This window comes from Acomys minous, assembly GCF_964271855.1.
Source record: "Acomys minous genome assembly, chromosome: 9".
NCBI lineage: Eukaryota > Metazoa > Chordata > Mammalia > Rodentia > Muridae > Acomys > Acomys minous.
The window spans coordinates 120,736,054-120,750,895 of NC_140490.1; the positions used below are offsets into that span (position 1 = coordinate 120,736,054).

Sequence of the window (14,842 nt, forward strand, 5' to 3'; positions counted from 1 at the left end):
CTCAATTATGTTCATAGCAGCTTTATTTGTAATACACCAAAACTGGAAACAACCTAGATGCTTCTCAACTGAAGAATGGATCAAGAAAATGCGGTATATCCATACAATGAAGTATTACTCACCTATTAAAACAAGGACACCATGAAATTTGAAGGCAAACAGACAAAGATGAGAAAAAGAATTTCCTGAGTGAAGTAACTCAGACCCAGAAAGATAAATATGGTATGAACCCACTTATAAGTGAATGTTTGTCACCGCATAAAGAATAACCAGGTTCCAATCCACATACCCAAAGATGCTAATTAACAAGGAGAGAGAGCTCGAGGGGAAACACGTGGATCTCACCGAGAAGAAGAAATAGAATAGACTTCGTGGATAGAGACAAGAGAGGAGGCTGAGTGGGGTTGAGGGTGGGAGTGTAGGAGGGAACGGGAGGGATCAGGTCCAGGGAGGACAGAGGGAGAAAGTGCTGGGAGAAACAGGTAGACTTGGGCAGTGTTTGGGGGCATCTCTGAGATGAGCTAGAAACCTAAGGCTATAGAAACACGCAGGAGTCTGTGTGGGTGACTCTAGGGAAGACTGCTGGAAACGGGAGATACAGAGCCTGAACCAGCCATCTCCAGGCAAGACTTCCAAAGGAGAGAGTGGGACACCAACTCAACCACAAAACCTTCAACCTGCAATTCGTCCTGCCTACAAGTTGTGCAGGGGTAAGGACAGAGCAGGAATGGACGGAAAGGCCAACCAATGACCGGACACACTCTGGAGTCATGACATGAGAGGGACCTACCCTCGACAATGTTAATGATATTCTGCTATGCCTGCAGACAGGAGCCTAGCGTAATCTTCACCAGAGAGACTCTCTACCCAGTATGTGATGGAAACAGATGCAGAAACCCACAGCCAAGCATAGGTGGAGCTTGTGGAGTCCTGTGGAAGAGGAGGCGAAGTGATTTTAGGAGCCAGAGGGGTCAAGGACACTACAAGAACACCTACAGAATCAGCTCACCTGGGAACATAGGGGCTGAACTGTGAACTGGGGAGCATGCATGGGACTGACCTAGGTCCTCTGCACTTTTATAACAATTGTGCAGCTTGGTCTTCGTGGGTGACTCTTAACAGCAGGAGCAGGGCCTGTCTCTTACTACATTGCCTGCCTTTGGGACGCTTTACTGCTACTGGGCTGCCTCTTCTGGCCTCAATAGAAGAAAACGTTCCTAGTCTTCCTGCAACTTGACGTACCAAGGCTGCTTGATATCCATGGGATGCCTCCCATGTTCTGAAAAGAAAAGGAAGGGTGGACGGGGGAGGGAGGTCAGGCTAAGGACTGAGAAGGGAGGACGGAGGGGAAACTGTTGAAGTCTGGATGTGAAGTAAATTAATTTAAAGAAAGAATGTATAGTAATTTCATTTTTTAATAAATATGTGTGCATATAAATGGATTATATAAATTATGGATATTTTCTTGTATTTATGTCTTGTTACCACAGCCATGTGAAACAAACACATCACAAAGATAATTCATACAGGATATCTGTAATAGGAAATATTCTAAGTTTTGTGCATTAGGTTTGATGATACTCTAGGAACAGAACAAACAGGTACAGTAACATTACAGAAAAGAAAACCTTTTTATAAAAACACCTCAAAACCTTTACTTTATTCCAACGGCCTTTTTTTCACTTTTTAAGTTTTCAAGTTGAGAATGTGCCAATGCTGAACACAGTGTATGAAGTCTCGGTTTCGGTCTATTTAGTGCCCAGCATTAGTTATTGAAACAGATTCTACAGCCTCGTTTTGAATCACTGGAATCCTGTGAAAAGCTTTTACCTGCAATGACTTTAAATGGTTTGAAAACAAGGGGCACTTTTAGTTATAACTCAAGAACTTCCCAGTGATAATAGTGCAGTGTAGCAGGAATATAGAAAGGAGAGTGAAAATAGAGTTAAAAAAAAAAAAGGAGGCAGTGAAATTTTATTTCTATCCTAATGATAGTCCCAGATTTCAGCCCTGAAGAGCAAGTTAGTGACAGTGACTTATTACATACGGCACAACGCCTTAACCTTCATAGTTCAGGCAGTGCAGCCTGGATTTGGTTCAATGTATTCATCCCCATCTATGTCGTCGTGATGTTGAGGTCTGAGGAAAAATCAATCACTGAGTTACTGCTGAAATTAGTAGCTACAAATCTGTGAAGAAATAAACAATTTGTTCCTCTAACTGATGCAAAATTGATTTAGGGAATAATGAAGCTGAGCCACAAAGCCAACCTTGGAATGAGGTTGGAGGATATAAAATGTAGAAAACAAAAGTTAAATTATAAATGTGTTATCAAGCCTTTAGTTTTTGAGCCACAATTGAAGCAATAATAATGACCTCTTAACTTAACCAGAAACTAGTAAGTTGTTTAAGGATTAAATTTCAAATAGTTATTGGGGAAAAGCAATCGAAGTAATTTATTATTAGTTCTAATATATGCTTTAAATTTGCGGCTATCATTGTGAAGTTACCAGGATATAATTTAAATATTTTCACATTCTTCTGAATCTCTAAAATATATCCTACAAAATATTTTGTGATTTTGTATTTTCATTTTAATTGTGAGTCAGCCTTTGATTAATTAGAGATAACTAATTATGTACAACTAAATATTACAATGCTGTTTTATGCACCTATAACCATTATATTTTGAAATTTTTATAAACTTAGGGTTGATTTTTACACAAAGTTTCAAGAATAGTTCAATCTGATAGTGCAAGTAAAAGAGGTAGGACTTTTAAATTAACAAACAAATGAATTGAAAGACACTATTCTACTGTGAGAAGAAAAATGGCATGAAGGAGGCAGAAGCGTCCAGAGAGGTGACTTCAAAGTCAAAATTCCCATAGTGCTCACAGTCTATTACTAAGACAGATACTGGCAATTTAAAAAAGAATGTGTGTTTACTTAAGGAAATGCACCCAGCTGTCCCTCTAAGGCAGTTTCAAGTTCACCAGGGTGTCAAAAAACCAATCTAATATAAAATATAACATTCCCCAATGATAAGTAACCCAGAGCATGAGGCATTAACAAAATATATGCTGCACACCATAAGAGGGTTTGAAGAATGCGATCCTTATCTTGAATCCAGATGAAATTCTGTATGTAACAGAAGGCCAGTGCTAAGGAACAAGAGACACATTACAGCACTGCGTGAACTAAACATGTTAGACACTCTAAAGTCGGAAAAGCTAAGGAACAGGAGACACAGTACAGCACTGCGTGATCTAAACATGTTAAAAACTCTAAAGTCAGGCGTGCTAAGGAACAGGGGACACATTACAGCACTGCATGATCTAAACATGTTAAAAATTCTAAAGTCAGGCGTGCTAAGGAGCAGAACACACATTACAGCACTACATGATCTAAACATGTTAGACACTCTAAAGTCAGGCGTGCTAAGGAGCAGAACACACATTATAGCACTACATGATCTAAACATGTTAGACACTCTCAAGTTGGGCGTGCTAAGGAGCAGGAGACACATTACAGCACGGCGTGAACTAAACATGTTAGACACTCTCAAGTCGGGCTGTAAGTCCAACTCTGTACATACTACTTATTTTTTTGTAGTTTCTGTATCAGGAGCTAGAAAACAAAAAGCAAACCTACAGTTTAATATTCCACAGTTCTGTAGCAAGAAGAAAGTTGCAGTGTGTATTGACAGTGACTTGCTTGCTGCAGGACACTTCACTTTTCTCTGTCTTAGAACCTTTCACTGTTAGCTGAGAAAACATCTGGAGGCATCTGTGCTCATCTGTGCTCTTGTATATGCATACACATGTGCATATGTGAGTTTGTGTGTGTGTGTGTGTGCATGTGTGTGTGCGTGTGTGTGTGCGTGTATGTGTGTGCGTGTCTGTGTGAGTGTGTGCATATGTGTGTGTGTGCGTGTCTGTGTGAGTGTGTGCATATGTGTGTGTGTGCGTGTCTGTGTGAGTGTGTGCGTATGTGTGTGTGTGCGTGCATATGTGTGTGTGTGCGCACGTATGTATGTGTGTGTGAGTACGTATGTGTGTGTGTGTGTGTGTGAGTGAGTGTGTAGGATTGAGCAGGATTGGTTTTGTTCCATATCTTTTAAGCAGTAAGAACTTTGTCAAACATCATTTTCATTTGCCTTTTTATTACTTTTTATTAAATTTTTTACATATACACTTACACTATTACACATATATACAATAAACTACCTACAGTAAGAAGAGCCATGAAACAATCAGTAATTATATAAATGTTACATTCTTAATGTTTTGGCTGTTTGTATTTGGCAGCCTTGAGAAAACATCTTCCCTATCTTGGTGCATCTAAAACTCTGAATGTAAATCAATATCTATCATATCTCATCATTATCAATTTAAAACATCTATCTAGACCTAAGAACATCTTAACCCCTAAACAACTAAGCTTCATTGTAAAGAGACTTGAAAAGGAATAAAGCTAATTACCTGAGTATACAGGGAGTGCAGGTTAGCAGCTTCCCAAATGAGAAGATGACAGAGATCGTTTGCTGCCTGAACTCATTTTTTCTTTTGTAGTCAATCTCTCAGTTTCTTTAGGGCACATGTAAAGTTTTATCAGTACACCTAGCTTAATATATTTTTGAACTTCCTATTTCCTAGAGATGAAAAATGATAACATTTTAAATTATAACTTATAGGTGAATATATTCTTGTATATTGTAATGAAAAGTATAAGTAATATATTCTTGAATTATGCTCTTGTTGATTACATGATCATTTTTGTTATGGAAATTACATCATTCATCTGTAAAGATTAAAACAGTGCTTTGTATATAGTAAAATCTGGTATACGATTAATTTCATTTTGTAATTTTGAGACTAATTTACTTGCAGTAATTTCATTTCCTATTTGGATAACAATAATACTAGAATATTAAAATTATATTATGTTGGCTCTCAGACCTTTACAAGGAGTACTTTAAGTTTAGTAGCAGGTAGAGTTTATAATTCTCTGATCATCTTCAAAGTTTAAATAAATCACATGCAAATAAAAGCTCTTCAATCTATATAAGCTGAATACTCTTTGAATTTCTTCATAAAAGTCTCAACTTTACAACACCATTTTCTCACACAAGTACATATTTTACTACTTTAAGTGGTAATCTTCAAATCAACTTTAAATGCCTTTGACCTATAGTAAAGGCATTTACTCCCACCTTGTGTTGCTCATTTCTATGGTAGCTGGTACTCAGATATAACCATGTAAAACCACCATCCTGTCTTATTAACACAACTTCATGTAGTTCAAATAAATATATGTTCTTCAAATTATAATTATATGAGTTCATGTTGTTTGGTTGGTTGGTTGGACTGGGAGAAGGGAATCTCATGTCGCCCTGACTGCCTTCAGTTTTCCCTACATAGCAGATTTTGCTGTTAAACTACCGATCCACTTGTCTCTATGTCCTCAGTTTTACATTACAGGTAAGTGTATGGAGCTGGAAATAATCATTACTCATGGTGTAGTCTAGACACAGAAAACAGAATTCCCCAGGTTCTTTCATTTCTAGATGTTAGTCATGAATATTCAAATACCTATGTTCCATTTTGAAAAGCCCATGGGTTAAGAGCTTAGTAAGAGTGCTTGTGGGGGAAGGGCTTTCAAAAGAGGGGAGGTAGAACACAGTGGTGTAAAAGATTAGAGTAGAATAGAGTCAAGAAGGTTAGCATGGGGAGGTGTTGGGCAGGAAGGGACAAAGACAGACTATGCGGAGGGGCAAACATGGAGAGGTGTTGGGAGGGCAGGGACAAAGACAGACTATGAGGAGGGGCAAACATGGAGAGGTGTTGGGAGGGCAGGGACAAAGACAGACTATGAGGAGGGGCAAACATGGAGAGGTGTTGGGAGGGCAGGGACAAAGACAGACTATGAGGAGGGGCAAACATGGAGAGGTGTTGGGAGGGCAGGGACAAAGACAGACTTCGAGGAGGGGCAAACATGGAGAGGTGTTGGGGGGGCAGGGACAAAGACAGACTACGAGGAGGGGAAACTAATGCTACTGGATTTTTTGAAAATGTCCCCGTACAGAAGCTCCCTAAAACAAAGAAATAGACACATATAAAAAGTGTTATTCTACAATGGTGGGACCAGATCCCAATTAGACACCTCATGTCAGAGTCAGTCCCTACTCTCCACTCAACAGTGGGGAATGTCCTGTCCATTGGCTAGATCTGAGTAGGGGTTCAATGTTTACTGCTTATATTTGTCCTTGGTTGGTGCAGTAAAAACTTGCCACTTTAAAAAACAATGATTCTATTTTATGTACATATCACGCTTTATTTTTCTGTGTGTATCTTTGTGTGCTATTGTTTAGAACTTGAAAAGAATAAGAGGATGCAAAGAACTTTCTGAAATCGATTCTATTTTATATTTTGAGTGTATATATGCAAAATTGGTGGATTTTGTAGTTCTATATTTTATTTTTATTTTTATTTTTTTACTTTTTATTTTTTTACTTTTTATTTAAAAAAAGATAATAAAGAAAATTTCAACCAGTTTTCCACTATGGCTGTAACCATGTGTATTTTTCTTCACATCTTTTGTTACTCCTTATCTTTCTGATAATTATCATTTTAACAGCTGTAAGTCAATATCTCATTACGGTTTTAATTTGCACTATTGTCATTGCTGAACAACATTTTGTATATATGTATTCTATACATATCTTCTTTCAGAAATTATCTTTTGGGTCTTTTGCTCACTTTTCTCATTAGGCTATTTGTTCACTTACTATGAGCTGTTTGAGTTCCATACATATTTTTGAAATTAAGAAGTTATTAGAGAAACTGGAATAGAAAAAAAAGCATGTGCCAGAATACCCCAATAGTTATCACATACGTAATCCACATATTTACGATTAACTGATTTTTGACAAGGGTGCCAAGAACACGCAAAAGGTAGAGGAAATTTTTCTTCTAAAAATAATGTAGGGAAAACTTAATTTATACCAAGAATGAAATAAGATATTTATATCCTGGCACATTTCTCCTTTAACAAAAAACATGTCAAATGGATTAGAAAGTCCAGTGTAAGATTAGAATTGGTAAAGTTAATAGAAGAAAACAACAGAGAAAGATTTCCTGACACTGTTCAGTTATATAGTCTTAGAATGAGCACAAAAATACAGACAATCAAAGAAAACCAGACAGACGAGATCACCCTAAGTAAAAAGAGCTTCTGCACAGCAACAGAGGAAATAAATCCACAGAGGAAGAGATAACCATGGGGTGAGAGGAGATATTTCTGAATGACAGACTACAGGGTGCTGAAGAGTTGGGTTGAACTCTGCCTTTGCCAGCAATCTCATTTTGTCACCTGCCTAGTTTGTTTCATGTGTATAATTTGTTCTTAGTAAATATATACGCATATTATTTTTAACTGTAACATTCCTTGAGTAGATAAACGACATTCTGAACCTTGTGCCTGAACACCTGGGGAAAGAGCCAATATCGTGATCTGTATGCGAATTTAGGAGTCGGTGCAGAACAGAATTTTAAAACATGGGAAATTAGAAGTCGTTGTTTGAGATTTGAGTTTTTGTTGGATAATAGAGAGGAGAAATGTTAAAAATGCAAAAAGTGCTTTCCTTCTACAAATGAGATTTGTGTGTGAAACATTGTTGAGTAGAGAAGAGAGAAAGAGAAGAAGAGAAGAAAGGAGGGAGGAAGGGAGAGAGGGAGGGAGAGAGAGAGAGAGAAATAATAAATCTGTGTTACTTCTGGCATAACTAGCCACTGGCTAAAGCCTGTAAAAGCCTGTGGTTACGCACGAGGCAAACTCTATCTATTTGCACTCAAGGTCAATCTGTTTCAGGAGGATTATCAGTCAGCATTTGTACATCTCTAACTCAAGGCCGGCATTAACATTCCCAGTACGCATACTCAAAAGAACATCTCGAATCTACTCATGTAGATGGAATTCCATGGAGGAATGTATAAACCTACAAATCCTCAATCTATACCACTTACAGAATTCATATTGGAAAAATAAGCAGGCTAGAGAAATTTCAGTTGTCAGACCAGAATTTGCAAAACATCAATACTAGAGAAATCAAGAGCTGAATTTCACAGTGTGCTCTAGAGAGGTTTCACCAACAAAGCTTCAAATCAATCAACTGTGTAGAGTAATATTAAAAATACTTTAAAGTATAGATAGTGTCCGTCATTAGATGTATAACAGAAATTGTCAGTATTTCACATGTGAACTAATTTGAGAATTAATAGCTAATGAATCACATAACCATCATAGTTAGAAAGAAATCACTAGCAATAAATATCTGTTTCAAATAATCTTTTTATCTTGATAATTTATAATAAATAATTTCATTAAATAACTATAATAAAATAAACCCCTGTCTAAACTTGACACAGCAATAAATATAGAACTGGAAGTTAGGGCAACTCATTTTCTAACAACAGAACACTAAGGGTGCTTGTTCTGCACTACCTGAGACTTGAAGCAGGCTTCTTTGACCTTTTCAGTAACCAAGACAACTTACAACAGTTCTACTAAGTTACTAATTCAGTTTCTATAATACACTTTATAGATGGGTAGGGTTAATGTATCAACAATACAAAGATACTAATAAAAATAAAAATTTAAAGAAAAGAAAATGTACCTAGTTAAATAATATATTGTGACCTCTGAACATCTACAGTTGCTTATGAAATGTAAAGATAATTTTTCCTCCTCCTCTTCCTCCTCTTCCTCCTCCTCCTCTTCTGGCTTTTTGAGACAAGGTTTCTCTTGGTAGCCCTCTCTGGCCATCCTTGAACGTGCTTTGAAGACCAGGCGAGCCTCAAACTCATGAGTGCTAGAATTAAAGGTGTGAGGCACCACCACTCAGCAAAAATGCCATTCTTTTGATTGTTTATTGTGTTCTACAAAGCTGTCTCACGTAAGTCACTTACAAGTAGATGCACGCTATGTGTATACTCAGTTACAAGTGAGATGCAACTACATCCTGGTGCTAGGTATGTTCTATTTGCTCTATACTTCTGATACCTTTGACTTCATCTGCTTCCTCTCATTTCACTTAAAAAGTCCTGTCCTTCAATTAGCCCATGTCCCCCGAGGGACTTTCTTGCTTATATTGTTCCATACATCCTTGCACACATCCTAGACCTATAACGAGAACTACTTATTGAATCCTTTAAGTTATCTGATTTGATGCTGTCTTGCACAGAGTGGCATTTCACAGCTATACGATTCAGAGCAAGTATCTCGTTCCACCTTCCAAATTTTCTTTGTTTTTTTCATATCAAATATTTACATTGTGTGATTTGTACTGTATCATCTTCCAGTGACCAGAAAAGCACTATATCATACACTACTGTAGCGCCAAGACTACAGTGGTCTCTGAATAGTAATAAATGATTAAATAACAATTTTTGAATGATTAAACTTTTCTTAAGCATGCACCAACTTTTTGAAAATACCTCAATAGAAACAACAGATTATTGGAATAAAAAGATAATTTCATATGTACAATAGAGAAAAAAAAGTTGTCTACAACAGTGCAAGGTATTATCCCAAAAGATGAAACAGTTTACCTACAAGTTAGAGAAAAATAACTAAAATGACAATTTGAGTGACACTTTACACAGACAAGATATCTGCATATTCAAATGTATCCACAGGAAGAAACATGGTCAAGGCATAGAGACAGGGACTGAGTGCCTGTCAATACGTGTCAACAGGAGGTACATGGCCAAGGTAGGAGATGCAGGTTTAATTCAGGTTTAAGCATGATCCATCGGTCTGAAAAAGACCAGATGACATATTGGTAGTTTCAGCAGACAAACAGCAAGAAGATGACTACTCTGTAAATATGCATGTCTATATTCACTTTCTAGGTCAGTAATTTTCTGTTTTTCCTAATATAGAATTCTTAAACACTGAATACGTAAGATGTGCCTATCACAAATTCAGTATCAATAAGAATTTTCACCAACCAAGTATCCACTTGTATTTATGAATTGCAGTGTAGTGTTTTGATTATATTTAGTGGCAACATTTATATTTATCTAATATTATCTTTAAATGCAATAATTTATATTAAATTTATTTTAGAACCTAAATAGTTACATACATGTATGTGTATATGTACATACATATCCATAGGAATATACATATGTATCTCTCTTCATTTGACAGGCAAGAGCCAACATCCATGTGGATTCAAGAGCACTTTAAGGCCTCTGTGGTCACCCTTGAGTCTAAAGACTACAAGCTTAGAACCAGGGTGCCAGTCAGGGAGAACCGTACACTGCATGGGATTGGAATGACAACGCAAGGCTTGTGTGGTGGAGGAACTGAAGAAACAAGATGGAAGACACCCTGGAAAACATCTTCCAGCACAAGTTACAGAAGAAATTGCACCCTGAAGAAATGATAGACAGTGGGATGGATTATTTATAAGGAGCTGTGGTGGCTGATACTCAGCTCCCACAGTAACCACATCAATTTACTCCACGGTGTCTTACATAGGGTTTCTATTCCTCTGACAAAACACCACACCCAAAAGGCAAGTTGAGGAGTGAAGAGCATTTGGCTTATACTTCCATATCACTGTTCATCATCAAAGGAAGTCAGGACAGAAACTCCAACAGAGAAGAAACGTGGAGGCAGGAGCTGACACGGAGGCCATGAAGGGAGCTGCTTACTGACTCCTTCCTCATGGCGGATTGCTCAGCCCAGGGCTGGCACCACTCATAATGGGCTGGCCCCTCCCCTATTCACTGATGAATGGTTTGAAGACCAGATAGTTTAGTTTTCTAGATAAGCTTAGTTGTTTAAGGGTTAAGATGTTTTTAGGCCTAGATAGATGTTTCAAGTTGATAATGACAAGATATGATAGATATTGATTTACACTCAGAATTTTAGATGCACCAAGATAGGAAAGATGTTTTCTTCAAGGCTGCCAAATACAAATAGCCAAAACACTAAACATGTAACATTTATATAATTCCAGATTGTTTCATAGCTCTTCTTGCTGTAGGTAGTTTATTGTGTATATGTGTAATGATATAAATATATATGTAAAAATTAAAAATATTTAATAAAAAACAAATTAAAAAAAAGAAAATGCCTTACCGCTGGATCTCATGGGAGAATTTTCTCAACTGAGTTTCCTTCCTTTCAGATAACTCTAGCTTGTGTCAGGTTGACATAGACTAGCTGTACCATGGTAAAAAGGAGAAGGTGAGTGAGCTCATCCAAATGTTCCATTAACAATAACAAAATTTTAAAAGCCAGAGTAAGATTTTTAAAACAGGGTTATCCTGATCTTAATGTCCTCTGTAACATGCCAAGTGGGTTCTACACTCCTTGCCCTCTGTTTTTATTCCTGAAACACATTCATTTTTTAATATCTAAAAGTATGCTTATATGTCTTTCAAAAGGCTCCCAAGATATTTTCTCAAGGTCATCTGGAGTTTCAGTGAGGTTCCAGGTACACCTTGTTCATGCATAACATGAGTTTTCCAAAAGTTAAATTGTACATTTTAATAAATATCCTTTTTAGAATATATGAGAATTAATATGAAATACAAAGGTTAAAAAGTCATACATACTAATGACTGTTTCCCAGGCAAACTAATATTTAAAAAATACATACTGAGAATTAGACTTTCATAAAGTGATCTGTTTGGCTTCTGCAAAAATCACTGCTTGACACATGCAAACATATTCCAAAACCACTGAGCAAACCACGTATCTGAGAGCTGATTTGCATTTGTGCAGTAAGAAGTTCACTGAAAGAACACTGAGGGTGAGCATTTCCCAATGCAACTGCTCCTCAGATTTAGGGGGCAAAGTACATTAGCCACCTAACTAACTAACTAATCCAGATGTGAGTGAGGATTGATTTAAACATCCCACATGGATCTTCAAAGGTTTAGTACAAATTATATTTTACATTCTCTCTTACAAGATGCTTTGCTTTCCCAGTTTTTCAAAGCTTTGACACGGCCATGTGTACCTTTTCATTCATCCTGCTGGCTTCATTAAAAGGAGATTGTGTTAGTTTACTGAGAAATATTTATAAATATCTTTAGGAAATGAGAAAGTTGATGTATGAACCATTTTGACTTAAAAGAGAATTACAAGAATACATTATTTTCTATCAACAGTGAAATTTTGTTAAGTGTGCAATTATTGCCTTAATTGCAGTACAATTGCCTTGGAGAACATAATGTGTTTTACATGATCAAACACACATATGAAAGATATGAGAAGGGGAAATGGCTTGGAAGTTGGTTACATGGTGATTTAGACACCTTCTATACCCACTGGATGAAAAACAACCATATTACATTCTTCTCTCACAAATACTATTTGTGCAAGATACAAATTCATTTAAGGATTCTATCTTTTCTGCTAGGCTTTTTATACATTTTAACTTCCTTATATCCATGGTGTCTGATGTTGTTCATTATTAGAAAATAGAAGCAGTTAATAGAACATAATGCAGTTAACTGATACAATTGAACATAAGTAACACCTTGCATATTTTTAAGCTACAGCGTTTTAGTTCACCCTGCTGTGCTCTTCTTGTATAATTATACATCTCCTGGTTTGTCTCCTGTAATTCACCATTTCCTCCTGCTGCTTAATCGCAGACTTCAGCAAGCACATTTTAGTGGGAGAAAGACTGCGTGTGATTTTCCTGTGAATCCTTTATTTGCTATGTGCATTAAGGCGATGATTACTCTCAAGGGGAAAAATGCGGGGGTGTATGAAAGATACAGAGGTATAGAGACTAGAGATAGGTTTAAAGCCCATGCATAATTTAGATTCATTCTTGTAGGAGGAAATCACGAGGAAATTAATTATCAATATATTTGTACACTTAACACCAATTATGTTTATGGGGAAAAAACTATAGCAGATTGCAATATTATATCTCGAGTCTAAGCCAGTATCAAGCCAATAGCCCTAGCACTCAGAGGTTTGTGTGGCACATGAAACTTCTCTGAACAAGGACAATATTAGTTCTGAAGTCTAAAGTGAAAACATACCAAACAGTAAACGATGAAACACAAGACTACATCTCTATCAGGTTCGGGATTTTTTGACAGATGAATTGCTGCTGATACTCTTTCTGCTTCTGAAATAATTCTACAACATCTAAACACACTGTAATGAAAAGTAATAAAGCACATATTTGGCTTAAGAACGGGATGCCAATACCTGTGTGAAATGGCAAACCCAGTCAGCGACAGGCCATTTGGAGCTCACTGGTTATTTTCACTTTCCACAACAGAAAAGACAAAGCAAGAAAGTTTTACTTACTAGAGAAAGATGCAATTGGAAGGTTTTCATGGGAGGTATATTGCTTTGCCATAAGACAGTTTTATGGTCAGTCTTTGATTTTCAATTAAATCCTGAGGGTTTGGGTTCCATAATCATCTATGTTGTGGGACTTAGCTTCATTCCTTTTAAGTGAGAATCCTTAGGGAGGATGCCAGATGATTCCTTTTAACCCTTTGAAACAGTGCCCCGAGTGAATTATGTTACAAATACGCTCTGGACCAATAAGTTTGGCATTGCATAGCCTATTAAATATTCACCTTGTCATTCACGGCTAACTATCCCTCCTCCGTTCTGAACTGCTTTATTTCCCTTGAGGTTTTGTAATTGAAGCTGGAGGCATAAATAGAAGTTTTACACTGGCTTCCCAAACCTTCCAATAGGCTTCCAAGAAAGAAAAATCTATCACTCATAGAGAAAAGAACTGTCCAGCGCCCTGCATGAATGAAGGCTGCTGAGCTAGGCTGAAACTGCATTGGATCTGTTTCTCTGTTGATTTTGTAAACCTTTTCAAGGGTTACCATAGTAACAAGCAAATTATCTCCTGTCTCCTAACATCTTTCAAGCATGTAAGGGGGTAAAGATAAAGGTTAGGGTTAAAAGAGCTACAAAATCTCTCCTACTACCAGCGTGTATCGGAAGGAGTCATGATTAGTCTTTTAAGAAATCAAGTATGTTTTTCTCACTACAGTCATATGAGAAAGTTGGGTCAGCAGCTACTTACATCTCTGATGTCTGCGTTTGCTCCTGTACATGGTCATCTGAAAACGGGAATGCCGACTTTCTAAGAAGTAATTGGTTTGACCACGGAGACAAAGAGATGGGTTCTGCTCCTGCTTTGCAGTGAGGCTGTTGCTCGCTGACAGAAGGTAACCAGCAATCACACAGTGAAAGCCAGGGCAATACCATTCTTGTAAAATTACAGGGATGTGCCACTGCCTGTAACTACTCTGTCCAATGCAAATCTTCCAGGGAAAATTATAATTTGCTCACCCTCAACCAATATTAGTTAAGTTTCTTTTTTAAAAAAAAATAAGATCTAGACTACTAAAGTGTTGTGCTCAAAGCAATGTTGAATTAGAACCGAAGCATACAGTTAGGGGGAACAGTAAAGCTGAAAATTAAGAGTGTGAAACATCAATTCCCTTGTTTGGTATTTTCAAATATTAAAAAAGTATCTTAGGAGTTCCCAGATCCTTTGGCCACTCAAAACTGCTGAGATTTGCATTTTGTTATCTTTAATAATCCTTTCCTTCTTTGCCCCCTCATGCATTTTGTATATTTAATTACTAAAACAGTTATTACTTTCTCTGGTGTATATTTCCTCAACTAGTGTGTACTCTGACAACAAAGCTGAACTCCATGTTTAACATTTGACCCAAAAAAATGGAGGAGTACACAGTCGGAACTCAGACTCAGAGAGAACCTAATTCACACTAGGCACTATGCTGCTCCTTGTCGGAAGTTTTTCCAG

General features: G+C 37.1%; 1 protein-coding gene across 7 annotated transcripts in view; it reads right to left on the reverse strand.

Annotated features, from left to right (window-relative positions):
- The window catches only part of RALYL (RALY RNA binding protein like), a 651,644-nt gene that overhangs the window by 207,189 nt on the left and 429,613 nt on the right, over positions 1-14,842 (reverse strand). The window contains exon 1 of one of the 7 annotated variants that reach the window (XM_084796702.1): positions 14,093-14,247. The exons of the other annotated variants lie outside the window; for them this stretch is intronic. Coding sequence (XP_084652828.1) covers positions 14,093-14,129 — 37 coding nt within the window. The 5' untranslated portion in view covers positions 14,130-14,247. Of the gene's footprint in view, positions 1-14,092; positions 14,248-14,842 lie in introns of those variants that run through there. 7 annotated transcript variants of the gene reach the window in all.